The sequence below is a fragment of the Carcharhinus amblyrhynchos genome, chromosome 3 (assembly GCF_965287045.1).
Source record: "Carcharhinus amblyrhynchos chromosome 3, sCarAmb.v2.hapA, whole genome shotgun sequence".
In the NCBI taxonomy this organism is placed as follows: domain Eukaryota; kingdom Metazoa; phylum Chordata; class Chondrichthyes; order Carcharhiniformes; family Carcharhinidae; genus Carcharhinus; species Carcharhinus amblyrhynchos.
Genome location: NC_137326.1, coordinates 138,418,201 through 138,432,503, shown reverse-complemented (window position 1 = coordinate 138,432,503; position 14,303 = coordinate 138,418,201). Strand labels below are relative to the sequence as shown.

At 43.2% G+C, this 14,303-nt stretch overlaps 1 protein-coding gene across 1 annotated transcript; it reads right to left on the bottom strand.

The window, feature by feature from the left end:
- Window positions 1–7,714: 7,714 nt before the first annotated feature.
- LOC145341179 (extracellular calcium-sensing receptor-like) lies at window positions 7,715–13,934 on the bottom strand. The gene is made up of 6 exons (XM_080186101.1): window positions 13,831–13,934; window positions 12,026–12,314; window positions 10,465–11,295; window positions 10,016–10,243; window positions 8,906–9,029; window positions 7,715–8,622 (listed from the first exon to the last, which is right to left on the bottom strand). Exons 1-6 carry the CDS (start codon window positions 13,842–13,844, stop codon window positions 7,715–7,717), a joined length of 2,394 nt encoding a protein of 797 aa, XP_080042227.1. The 5' UTR covers window positions 13,845–13,934.
- Between the last annotated feature and the right edge of the window lie 369 nt (window positions 13,935–14,303).

Below are 14,303 nucleotides of genomic sequence, written 5' to 3'. Positions count from 1 at the left end.
GTCTCCCTGCAGACTATGACACCCTTCCTCACAATCTACCACACCTCCAACTTTGGTGTCATCAGCAAATTTACTAATCCACCCAACTATACCCTCATCCAGATCATTAATAAAAATTACAAACAACAGTGGCCCCAAAACAGATCCCTGAGGCACACCACTCGTAACTGCACTCCATGATGAATATTTACCATCCACCACCACCCTCTGTCTCTTATCTGATAGCCAATTCCTGATCCAACTTCCTAGATTACCCACAATCCCATACATCTGCATTTTCTGCAGAAGCCTACCATGGTGAACCTTATCGAACGCCTTACTAAAATCCATGTATACCACGTCAACTGCCTTACCCCCATCCACCTCTTTGGTCACCTTCTCAAAAAACTCAATAAGGTTAGTAAGGCACGACCTACCTGCTACAAAACCATGCTGACTATTTCTAATCAATTCATTACACTCCAAATAACTATAAATCCTATCCCTAATAATTTTTTCTAAAACCTTGCCCACAACAGAAGTAAGACTCACCGGTCTATAATTCCCGGCAAAGTCTCTGTTCCCCTTCTTAAACAATGGGACAACATTCGCTATCCTCCAATCCTCCGGGACTACACCAGAGACCAATGACGACCTGAAGATCTGAGCCAGAGGCTCTGCAATCACCTCTCTAGCCTCCCAGAGAATCCTAGGGTAGATCCCATCCGGACCAGGGGACTTATCTATTTTCAGCCCCTCAAGAATTTCCAGCACATCCTCTTTATCAACCGTAATACTGTCTATTTTACACCCCTGCAACCCAATGTCCTCCTCAGCTATATTCATGTCCCCCTGCGTGAACACCGAAGAGAAATATTGGTTCAATACTTCTCCAATCTCCTCCGGTTCCACACACAACTTCCCCCTGCTGTCTGTAACTGGCCCTAATCTTGCCCTGACCAACCTTCTGTTCTTGACATACCTATAGAACGCCTTAGGATTCTCCTTAATCCTATCAGCCAAAGTCTTCTCATGTCCTCTTTTAGCCCTTCTCAACTCACTCTTCAACTCCCTCCTAGCCAATCTAAAGCTTTCTAGTGCACTATCTGAGCCCTCCAATCTCATCCGAACATAAGCCTCCTTTTTCTTTTTAACCATCGACTCAACTCTTTTAGTGCACCACGGTTCCCTAGATCTACCAAATCCACCATGCCTGACAGGGACATACCTATCAAGGACTCGCAGTAGCTGCTCCTTGAAAAAACTCCACATTTCAGACGTTCCCAGTCCCTGTAATCCCCTAATCCAATCCATGCTTCCTAATTCACTCCTGATAGCCTCATAATCGCCCTTACCCCAGCTAAAATTGCTGACCCGAGGTTCATGCCTATCTCTTCCCATCACTAAGGTGAACGTAACCGAATTGTGGTCACTATCACCAAAATGCACACCAACTTCCAAGTCTAGCACCTGGTCTGGCTCATTTCCCAGCACCAAATCCAATATAGCCTCACCTCTAGTTGGCCTGTCTACATACTGAGACAAAAAACCTTCCTGCACGCTTTGTACAAACACTGACCCCTCTAGCGAGCTAGAACTATAGCAACTCCAATCAATATTCGTAAAGTTAAAGTCCCCCATAACAATTACCCTATTACTTTCACTCCTAACCAGGATTGTCTCCGCAATCCTTTCCTCAACCTCTCTAGAACTTTTAGGAGGTCTATAAAAGACTCCCAACAGGGTGACCTCTCCTCTCCTATTTCTAATCTCCGCCCATACTACCTCAACTGACAAGTCCTCATCAAACTTTCTCTCCGACACTGTGATACAGTCCTTGACTAGCAATGCTACCCCACCCCCTCTTCTACCTTCTTCTCTACTCCGACTAAAGCATTTGTACCCCGGAACCTGCAACATCCATTCCTGACCCTGCTCTATCCATGTCTCAGAAATGGCCACAACATCAAAGTCCCAGGTACTGATCCACGCTGCAAGTTCATCCACTTTATTGCGAATACTCCTCGCATTAAAGTACACGCATTTCAAACCCTGCTCCGCCCCACCCCCACTATGCCGTGCCTTGCATTCCCCAACTATGCCCCCCTCACTTTCACCCCCTTTCCTCACTATCCCTCCCCCCCTCCGAATCAGTTTAAACCTTCCTGCATCGCTTTTGCAAATTTACCCCCCAGGATATTGATTCCCCTCTGGTTCAGGTGTAGACCATCCCTCTTATAGAGGTCTCACCTTCCCCAGAATGAGCCCCAATTGCTCAAGTACCTGAACCCCTCCTTCCTGCACCATCCCCTCAGCCACGAGTTCAAACTTTCCCTCTCCCTATTCCTCTCTAAACTATCCCGTGGCACAGGCAAGAGTCCAGATATAACTACTCTTTCTGACTTCGCCTTTAGTTTCCACCCCAACTCCATAAATCTTTGCTTAATATCCCCTTCCCTTAATCTCCCTATGTCATGTGTCCCCACATGAACTATAACTTGGGGTTGATCTCCCTCTCCCCTAAGAGTCCTGAATACTCTGTCCGATACATCCTGGACCCCAGCCCCTGGTAGGCAACACACCAGCCCAGAGTCCCTACCCTTACCTCCAACTCTCCTATCCATCCCCATAACTGTGGAGTCCCCAATCACGAGGCCCAATCTCTTACCCCTAACCACCTGAGGCTTGCCAATAGGCTCACCCCCAGAGACCTGCTCCCTTTGGCTATCCCCAGTTGATTTCTCCTCAACTGTAGCCTCCAGGACCGAGAACCTATTTTGGAGGGGAACAGCCCCAGGGGATTGTCCCCCCAACTGCTTTTTGCCCCTCTTCCTGGCAGTGACCCAAGACTTATTCCTAGGAGTGACTATCTCCTTATAACTCCTTTCTATGTCCGCCTCCACTTCCCGAATTATACGGAGCTCCTCTAATTCCCCTTCCAGCTCCTTTACACGCTCCTCCAGAAACTGCAATCTAACACACTTCCCACAAGTAAAATCACCTGAAACACTGTGGGAGTCCCTCACTACATACATCCCACAGGAGATGCAGCTTACAGCCTGAACTGCCATCCCTGAATCAATTACCAGCAGAAAAGTAAAAATATAAAAAAAAAACTTCCCTCACACTTATAATTAGGTTCGAGGAGCTGGAAGGGTGGGATTCTCTACCAGTGTAGAGAATCGGGAATCCTCTCTGCACTAATTTATAGTGTTAGGGGCACGAGAGAAAAAAAAACTACAACTACCGGTAAGCGTCCTAGTGACGACTTCCGGTTTCTAACTAATTTAAAAAAAAACCGCCGAAACTCGCGACTTAACACTAAAAATAAAAAGTTAAACGGAATAAACAGAAAAATATACCTTATTTTTGCCTCCTCGCACGCCCAAAAATTCAGGATGGACAACCCGCTGCCTGGACCTCAATCAAGTATTTCTTTTCAATACCAACCAAATAAACGAACTTAAGTTAACTGAGGAACACATTAAAAGAGTCAGCTCCCCAAAAGGAGGGGGAACAGCCCGAAATAAAAGACAAAGTCGAAAAGAAACATAAAACATCAAATCAAAATGCCACTCAACTGCTATTTGTTAAATTTTCAGCAGCTGTAAAATGTTTTTTTTATCTATTCGTAGGACATGGGCGTCGGTGGCTGCAGAGGATCTATTGGCCATTCCTAGTTGTCCTTGAGCAGGTGGTGATGAGCTGCCATCTTGAATCGTTGCAGTCCACATGCTGTGGGCGGACCCACAACAACTTTCGGGATGGAGTTTAGGATTTTGACCCTTCGACTGCGAAGGAACAGGTATATACTTCTAAGTCAGTGTGGTGACTAGCTTGGAGAGGAACTTGCAGCTGTCGGTATTCTCGTGTACCTGCTGCCCTTGTCCTTCTAAATGGAAGTGGTCGTGGGTTTGGAAGGTGCTGTCTAAGGATCTTTGGTGAATTTCTGCAGTTCATCTAGTGGATAGTATACACAGCTCCTACTGAGCATTGTTGTTGGAGGGATTTTCGTGTATGTGGTGCCAGTCAAACAGGCTGCTTTGGACTGGATCGTGTTGAGCTTCTTGAGTGTTGTTGGACGTGACCCAACCATCTCACTGCTGACTTGTGCCTTGTAGATGATGGACATGTTTAAGGGAGTCAGGAGTGAGTTACTCGCCGCAGTATTCCTAGCCTCTGTCCTGCACTTGTGTTTATATGACGAGTCCAGTTGTGTTTGTGGTCAATGGTAACCTCAGGACTGTTGACATTGCAGGGTTCAGTAATGGTAACACCATTGAATGTCAAGGAGCAGTGGTTAGAGTGTCTCTTATTGGTGATAGTCATGGTCCGGCATTTGTGTGGCACGAATGTTACTTTTTTACATAGAGGGTGGTGGGAACTCGCTGTTGGGGAAGGTAGTGGAAGCAGATACGATAGTGACTTCTAAGGGGCATTTTAACAAATATATGAATAGGATGGGAATGAAGGAATATAGTCTCTGGAAGGGAAGGGGGTTTTAGCTCAGTCCGGCATTATTGGTGCTGGCCTGGAGGACGGAAGTGCTTGTTTCTGTGCTGTAATTTTCTTTGTTCGTTGTTATTTGTTCTTTTGCCACTTGCCAGCCCAAGTCCGAATATTGTCCAGATCCTGTTACATTTCAACATGGGCAACCTCAGCATCAGAGGAGTCAGGGATGTTGCTGAGCATTGTGCCGTCATCGGTGAACGTCCTCATGACGGAGTGAAGGTCACTGATGAAGCAGCTGAAGATGGTTGGGCCTAGGACACTATCCTGAGGGATTCCTGCGGAGATGTTCTGGAACTGAGATAGCTGATGTTCCACAACCACCACCATCTTCCCATGTACCAGATATGACGCCAGCCAGCAGAATCAGCTTTGGCTGAATAAAGTGAAGTATGATGTTGCTTAAAATAGCCAAGAACAATCTGAAAATGCACAGCTAAATGAGCACGCTCAAATCGTACTCGAATTTACGTGGCAAAGTTTGAGGTGGGGGGGGGGGGGCGGGGAATGAAAAGGGCAGCACAAGAGGAGTTGCAATGCAAGTCATTAATAGTCAAGAGGCATCGGCGGCACAGTAACACGATGGTTAGCAAAGGGACCCGTGCTCAATTCCTGGCCTGTTCGGCCGGTGCCTGCGTGGGTTATTTCCGGGTGCTCCGGTTTTTTTTTCCTCAACAGTTCGAAAGACGTGCTTGTTCGGTGCATTGGCCGTGCTAAATTCTCCCATAGTGTACTCGAACAGGCGCCAGGGTGAGGCGACTAGGAGATTGTCACAATAACTTCCTTGCAGTGTTAATGTACGCCTATTTGTGACCCTAATGAAAAATTAAAGTACGTTTATTGGTCACAAGTAAGGCTTACATTAACACAGCAATGAAGTGACTGTGAAATTGCCCTAGTCGCCATAATGCGGCGCTTGTTCGGGTCAAATCATCTAATCAGCAGGTCTTTCAGACTGTGGAAGGAAACCGGAGCAGACACGAGAACGTGCAAATTCCTTACAGTGTCCAAAGCCGGGAATCAAACGCGGGTCCCTGGTGCTGTAAGGTAGCAGTGCTAACCAGTGTGCCACCTTGCTGCACTATGCAGTGAGTCTGTCAGTGCAAAACTAAAGGAAAGGCGTAATTATTCTTGCTTTTGTGTAAAAATATCTCGAAACTTTAAGACAGCTTCCAGACGAAGTGATAATGCAACGGCTATTACACACCGAAGAAGCAAAAGAAATGCAGGGTGAGGAGGGAACGTTGACAGTTTTAATCACTGAAGCAACGCGTCTTCATAGACATTACAGACCAATGATCTTCTTCCGAGGTATAAATGGAAATGACGTGAAGTGTTCCAGAGCCCAGGACGTAACTGGACTGTTGGCTATAGAGCAGATGGAAATGAAAGAATGGAAACAAGCGGCATAGTAGCACAATGGTTAGCACTGCTGCTTCACATTTCCAGGGCCCTGAGTTCGATCCCCGGCTCGGGTCACTGTCTGTGTTGAGTTTGCACATTCTCCTCGTGTCTGTGTGGGTTTCCTCCGGGTACTCCGGTTTCCTCCCACAGTCCAAAGATGTGCGGGTTAGGTTGATTGGCCATGCAAAGAAATTGCCCCTTAGAGTCCAGGGATGTGTAGGTTAGAGGGGTTAGTGGCTATAATATGTAGGGATACGGGGGTAGGGCCTGGGTGAGATTGTGTTCGGTGCAGACTCGATGGGCCGAAGGGCCTCTCCCTGCACTGTGGGATTCTATGATTCCATGAAACTCAGGGAAAACATAACAGAAAATCGACTTCTGTATAAAGAAACTGAGGAGGACAGGATACTACTAGATAGTTTTTTAAGATAGGGAAAATATCAACAGTGGAAGTTAAACATCCACTGCTGAAAGATAAAGGGAAGTGCGGAGCTCAGGATTGCCTTTCTCCTCGACAGAGAATCCACAACTCGTGGACATATTAATAGCTCACCAGAACCTATGTGTTTAGGAATCTATATATAAAGAGGATAACAATGGCAGAATCTATAGAATTCAATTCAGTGCCCGAGGGCAGTAAGATTTTCTGTTGATACCCAGTGATTCTCTAATTGATATATGGCGTTAAAATATCTTGCGGGAACTAAATCTCAGTACATTAAGTAAGTAGAAATCTCGATTAAATAATAAACGAATGTTTTGCGGAAAGAATGAGGAGAAAGGGGATTCTAGACATTGACTTCGTTATGCTTTTGGGTGAGATGTTTCCAGATTTGGCCACAGTTGTATAATGCGGACGAGTTTATGCTTTGGGTGCGATCATTTTGTCAATTCACAATATTTCCAGTGAATTGGACGGATTAGAACAGAAGCGATCATCTGGTTGCGTTGCGTAGTATGTTTACTGCACAGCCAAGATGACAATCTAGTAATATCCGTCATATTAATACCTGGAACAGGCTAGCTATCTTATAAGGAAAGGCTGGCACTGTAAGCTTGTATCGGCTGGAGTGTCGAGTAAGAGGCGATTTGATTGAAGCATATAAGATCATGAAGTGCTCTTGACAAGGTGGATATGGAGACGATGTTTTCTCTCGTGAGCGAATCTAGAACTACGGGTCACTGTTTACAAATAAGGGGTCAGTCATTTAAGATAGACGAGTATATTATTTTCTCTTAGAGGGTCATGACTCTTAGGATCTCTCTTCTATAAAAAGAGGTGGAGACAGAATCTTTGAATATTTTAAAGATAGAGATTGATTGATTATTGATACGCAAAATGATGAAAGATAACATGATGAGGATAACATCAGACCAGCCATGGTCTTATTGAATGGCGGAACAGGATCGAAGGGCCGAATGGCTTACTCCTGCTCCGAATTCATATTTTCGCTTGTCCGTTTATTCGTATAAAATGTCCATTAAAAAATCAAAAGGGTTTATTGAATAGCATTAATTATTATTAATCAATAAATTCAGCATTCAAATCAACAAATAAGTTCCTAAGGGCAATGCTTAAAGGGAAATTTTAAGTTCCACCCTTGCGCTATATTGCATTCTATCCTAGTTTGTAACTGCTACAATCGATTAGAACAGCTCTTGTTTGTGTGATGGCAAAACCTAAGAAAATTCTTCACAGTATTCCACAATTTCCCATAATTTCAAAGAAGCATTAAATTTTAAAATAACGTCAATTCACTGTTTCGTCTGGCTGAGGAGAAATGGCCCTAGTGGCTCCCTTCTGTACTCTCAATTTATGATTCTATAATGTTTCTGTTCTACTCATCATTTGCTTTCTCGAGTTCTCTTCTGGTTTGACTAGGATAATATAACATTTTGAAGCAAAGATACAAATCAACAACCCAAAGCTTGATGCTAAAATTGCGAATATTTCCACAGCCACAGTATATTTTCCAGGGGTGCTCACGTAAGCGGGGATGAAAGTTACCCAAACTGCAAAAAATATGAGCATGCTGAAAGTTATAAATTTAGCTTCATTGAACTTGTCCGGTAAAGCTCGGGCGAAGAAAGCTAAAATTAAACACACAGAAGCTAATATCCCGATGTAACCTAACACACAGCAGAAAGCAACTGTTGAACCCACATCGCACTCGAGGATAATTTTAGAGCTTTGATAGTTGGTATTTTTAACTGGGATTGGGGGAGATGTCAGCAACCAGATCACACATATTATAATTTGAATCAATGTGCAGAGAAAGACAATTGATCGTTGTTGTTTGGGTCCAAACCATTTCATCACATTACTGGATGGTAGAGTTGCTTTAAATGCCATCAGAACCACCAGAGTTTTACTGAGAATACAGGAAATACACAGAACAAAGCTAATCCCAAACACAGTGTGACGCACCATACATGACCATGGTGATGGCTGTCCAATGAATGCAATGGAGCAGAGAAAGCAGAGTATTAATGAGATTAACAGAAGGAAACTTAATTCCGAATTGTTGGCCCTTACGATGGGAGTGTTTATGAAATGTAAGAAAACTACTGCAACAGCTCCTGTGATACAAGCTCCAAACAAGGAAACCGCCGCCAGTGTTATTCCCAGAATGTCTTGAAAGGAAATGAACTCAATTTCTTTTGGCAGGCACTGATCTCTTCGGCTATTGGACCAGTAGTCCGTAGGGCATTTGATGCATTCTGTTGAACCTGTGGAAAAATCGGGTAAAGTCATCATGAATTGCCGATTTAAGTATCGTGCGAGATCATTCTAATATGCCAGTCACTTTAGCTCAGTTGGCTAAACTGCATGTTTCTGATGTAGCGGGACCTCAACAGCACAGGTTTACATCTTCCTACAGCCTGAGATTAGTCTCTTTTACCTTGCATCTCGCCTGTGATATACTGAAGTTCAGGTTATTTCGCCGACATTTGCATTATGAGTCGATATTGGATGTTCATTTTTCATCTTTAAGATGTTAATACTGTTTACCTGTTTGGTTGCTAATCTCTCCGTCAGAACATGGTAAACAATCAAAGCAACAGACTGGTTGCCCTTTCCGAGCGCCCTTTCTTGTACCCACAGGACAAATGCCACTGCAGACTGATATTGGTACCTGTGGAAACAAAAATAATCCACTCTGAAACACAGTTTGGGTCTAGAGCTTTATATTAATATGGATTTTGCAGGGTACCTCGTTTGCCTTGGTTATTCAACTTTTATAGCGTATGAATCTTACCTGTTGGCCCGCATATCTGTGGAAAGGCCGAAGTCGGTGATAACATGCGATCGACTTTGGGATGTCATTTTGAGTAATGAATATAATTAATTTCATAACTTGTATATTCAATGTATTCAATAATTTTTAGACTTCATCCGTATATTTCCTCTTGTTCAATTCAGAACTGATACATTTATTTCCCAGTTCTATTCGGTTCTTGCAACGCACGATTTTGGATTTGGAGAAATAAAAAGCAAACGAATAAAATAGTCAACAAATTATAAAGATAAAGGAGCCGTTGGCATGGAGGTAAGTTGTGGAACAGACACTGTTACAAATCATCCAGGATGTGAGATTTGGGAGGAGGAACTCCAATTATTCCTGATCACCACTGGCAAGGCTCTGACGTAGGGTCAACTACACTCGAAACATTGGCTCAATTCTCTCCCCACAGACGCTGTCATACCTGCTGAGATTTTCTAGAATTTTGCGTTTTTGTTTCAGATTCCAGCATCCGCAATATCAAGGCGCTAAATACTGTAGATAGCTGAACTTACAGGGTTTGTACTTGCCACGTATGAAGGAATAATGTGAAATGTTCAAGCAAAGATAGGGAATGACTTGGAAGGGAGTTTGGAGATTATGTCGTAATTGCCCCTCTATTGAATGTGGCGAGTTTTTCTAGATGCAGCGGTAGTAGATTTGGCGGGCTATAGTTTTGCACTCGATTAATGGTTCTGTTTCCACTTTGTGCTATGGGTAGAATAAGTGATTGTTTCGTCTCGTGAGTAAGATGCGTCAGAGGCATGTACAGGGTGAAACTGAAAGTAAAACCTAATTATGAAATTGTGCAGTTCTACAATCAGTAGAAAAATCCTTACTCTGTTTTCGGATCCATGCCAAATGATTTTGCTTTCATTCAGGACGAATTCTTCGCCTTCAGGCAATGCTGCATCGTAATATCCAACTTTAACAAAATGCACCGATCCATCTGCGCGCTGTTGCCAATTTATCACGTCATAGGAAGCGGTAGGGTCTCCGTTCTTATCGAACCGTATTTCCTCGCCTAACTGGTTTGTGAAGCGGACCTCCCTCAGATAGTGCAAGAGCTTGAAACACAGAAAATCAATTCCATTCTGAAGAACAATAAATCATCCAATGGTCCCTAGCCTGTCTGTTCAATTATTTCAACACAAGTTAAACATTTCACATGGCTATGAGAAAGATATGCATATGTTATTCTAACTTCCAAGGAACACTTTAAATAAATACTTTGTGCAGAAATAGAGGCTATATTTTGCCTCGCTTGGATGATCAGATGTTTCCTCACCTGCCAGGGGAGAATACGAGGTAGTTGACCACACGTTTTGTTGAGAAATGGGCCTTTCCCATTTTCACAAGTCTTTAAGTTATGAAGAGCGTGAGCTATCGCATACACTGCTTTATACACATTGTACGAAATTCGTAATTGTGACACATCGGTGTATGTATTTTCAATTGTCTCCAAGCTTTCTAAACCTGTACACGGTTTGTAAGGGGATGAGTTCTCTTCCAGACTCTGATTGGAAATTTTAACGCTGCATCCAAAAACATCCCGCCAGAGATCTTCCACAAAGGGATTGTCTGCTGTTCTGGAAGGATGGAGTTTGACTAGAAACTCCTTCAATCCCGGAATTTTTGCTCTCCTGATTCCGAATCCGATTGTTCCTGAAAATATTTGCCGTGTTTCTTTTGTCCATAATCTGACGGATGTGATCCACGCTTCACTTGCAATCAACTGAATGTCGGTTACGTTGTGCCGTCTGAGTTCTATTGCCAATGATTTTGTATCACGCTCAAGGGAGAACATTATGAGCACCTTAGCAGAAGACCTTTGAATAGTCTCTACAACCCGAAGCAGCTTAATTCTGGTGCTGTCGGGAGACATGAATTCAATAAAGGCGATACATGTTTCGAACTTGGAAACTTCTTCAATAAAAGACATTGTCGCAAATCGGCCATATTCACTGTCTTCAGTTACAATCCCAACCCAAATCCATTTGAAGCGCTGCACCAGCCGCACTAAGGCTTTTACTTGAACGCCGTCACTGGGAATTGTCCTGAAGAAAGTTGGGAATTCGCGCTTGTCACTCAGACAGGTACAAGATGAAGAGTAGCTGACCTAGATGTTAACATACATTTTCAGTTATAACACAAAAACGCATTTGTAATTCAGTGGTCGTGCGCCTAAACAAGGAAACATTCAAGCGTTGTTCCGGAACTAGCAATTATTTCGTTGAGTATAATTTTCCAAAATTGTTTAACACGGGGAATTGAACCCGAGAACACAACGTTAAAAAAGAACTCTATGAGCGTCAGAAAAAAATAGCAAAAACTTGGGACAATATGCATGTGTCAGGTGCAATCCCGAACACTTCCGAATAGAAAATATTACGTGATCCACTGACGTTGGCTTCACTCAGTGGCTCGGAAGGAATATCATCCCGTCTGTTTCATTTGAAATCGATTGTTTTTTTTCCCCCGGATCGAATCAATGTCAGTCAGGGAGCCCGATATGAGTCAAATCAATTTGGCCGCTAAAGGGGCGACAAATCAAATCCCCTGCGTATAATACTGTGATTTAATTTGTTCTGATGTCACGAGATGTTATACAATTAGTGATTGTGTGGAATGAGATTTCGTGATAAAGAATACTTCCGGTAAAAATGTACCAGCACATGCTACTGATATGTAATACATAATAAATCAAACGTGGCCACCCTAACACGAGTTCTCCAGTGTCTACTGTTGACTGCTGGCTGCAGCTATTTATTTAAATACTCACTTGTTCAGCACCCATGTGACATTCAGTAAACGTGTTTTAACCCATGAAGTTAATGAATGAATCTTACCAGGCCAATACCAAAGGGAGCCAACAAACGTGACGCGGCAATGGACTGTGACGAGGCCGCGTCTCCCACAATGATCGGCACTGACGGAAGTTCCGCGCACCTGTAACTGGATTCAGACTCATCATCGTTCAGTAATTTGAGAGTTCCTTTCAGCGAGTTAGAATGTGTGTGACAGCTGTCAAAGATCTTGTAGCCCAATGTTACATCGGGAAGCAGTTCTGGATTCCTGTTGATTTCTTCTATTGCGAAGATCATCGTTTGCATCCAGCGCAGCTCTCTTTGCCGGAGTCTATTAAATAAACATCGACATCCTGAATGTGAAAGCACTTTAGATAGACATCGTAGTTTTTTTTGAAAGGTCTGATGAAAGGTCATCAAGATTCTGCTGAGCGTTTCCTGCATTTTATTGCAAATTTCCAGTATGAGCAGTTCTTTGCTTTTGTACAATTTTACGCCGGCCTTTTGCAAGACAAAGATGTTGCAGTTTTAAAACACATTGCAACAAAAATGAAAGCATTTGAGGCAGCATTTTACTGTAAACGTATAGATCTATTTACCAATTTTGTAAATTGGATTTGTTTACTGAACAAAAAGTTTATCAAGATAACTTATTAGTCACAAGTAAGGCTTGCATCAACAATGCAATGAGGTTACTGTGAAATTTTCCTAGTCACCACCGTCCGGCGCTTGTTCAGCTCAATGCACCTAACCAGAGAATGTGCGAACTCCACGCAGAATATGACCCAAGGCTGGAATTGAACCTGGATGCCTGTGGCTGCGGAACAATAGTACTAACCACTGTGCTACCGTACCGCCCCCTAACAAATTATATTGCCATATTCTTTGCCTCTCTGTGGCACTGCAATTCATTCTCAAAATTTACAGAACAAGCGTGAAAAAAAAACTTCTGTTAGTTCTCCAAATCCCCCGATCTGAATTCTAACGGGCTAGTTAGCATTTTTTCTTGGGTGACAGTGCAAACCAGATGGAACGGCCTCGCCACCATTTCCCGGTTCTTGAAGTTACTGGATTGAATTTGGTCAGAGTACAACAGGGAGCGAATTGGCTTATCTTCTACTTGTAACCAAATTGAAATTCGATCTAATCTCAGATAGGTTGTGATATCTTCATTGTGTTCTCCAAACTACAGAGATGCCCGGATAGAACAAATCAACGGTGAAATAAATAGGCAATTAGAACAAATGCAACCCCAGTGAGAAAATCAAAAGATAATTCGCTTTGTAAGTAAAAAGATCGAGAGGCACGTGACCAGGAGTGTGTAGAATGAATCGTGTTTAGCTTTCCGCGATGGAAAAAAAAGCACAGAAAATGTTAGAAATATTCAAAATCACAGAAACAACTAGAACTCCTCCATGTCCAACCCCGCCACCCACGCCCCCTCCCCTCCCCGCCCCTCACCCCCCCACCGAAGCGAAACATTTGGTCTCGACTCTCCATCATTATTCAGCAGCTAAAGATCTGATGATCCTTGAACAATCTCTGATTTTATTTTTTCAATTGTAGTGTAGAATTTATAATCAAGTACTAGTTTGCCTTTTAATTGCAGTCGTTAGAACTCTTGCCCTCTTGCCGTTTTGTTTCTGTTGCCGAAGACCTGGCACAGAAACATATCGGCTCGTCCTTCCGAATGTGTCCACAGCGCCCACGTATTTCGATACGTTATAGAACTATTGCCCATCCTGCTCTAAGAATTGGGTGGTATTTGACAAACGCAGCTTTGATCATATTTCGGGAAACATTGCTATTCAAACTGCGATTCTTGAAAGATTGGTAAATTCACTTACACAAAGCAGCGCATTGGCTTAGGTTTAGAGCGAAAGGTGTGATCATCTGTTGTTGTACCGAAATGTATTGGAAATAAGCCACCCAATACAATATCTCCATTTTGGGAGATTCCGCGATTGAACCTTTCCCGCTGCTTGCATGGAGGTTGAATCGCCAAATACTTCTTCACTGAGAGGAGAAACAGAAATCTCCAGATAGAAAGCGATCGCATTATCCAAATGAAACAGCAACGTCCTCGAGATCTCTGGAGAACATAATGCATATCTCGCCTGGAAATTAATTTATATACTCGGGAGCAGCCTTGCACTGCAGAAGCGCCTCAGCATTAACCAGATTGGAATAACCCAAATGAGGTTCCGCCTCCTTGGTTAAGCGAGATAATAAGCAGTAAAATTACTGTCAAATGCTTGAGGCAATTTGTCCCTGACATATGGAGTTTAATTTAATTGTGTTTGATTGATATGAAAGTTGT

Bases quoted from the DNA above. Each gene is read 5' to 3' on its own strand.
- LOC145341179 (XM_080186101.1), bottom strand. The intron at 11,296-12,025 runs GTAAGATTCATT...GTTAACATCTAG, and splicing joins CTCCCTTTGGTATTGGCCTG to GTCAGCTACTCTTCATCTTG. The intron at 9,030-10,015 runs GTAAGGATTTTT...TTGTTTCCACAG, and splicing joins GGCATGGATCCGAAAACAGA to GTACCAATATCAGTCTGCAG.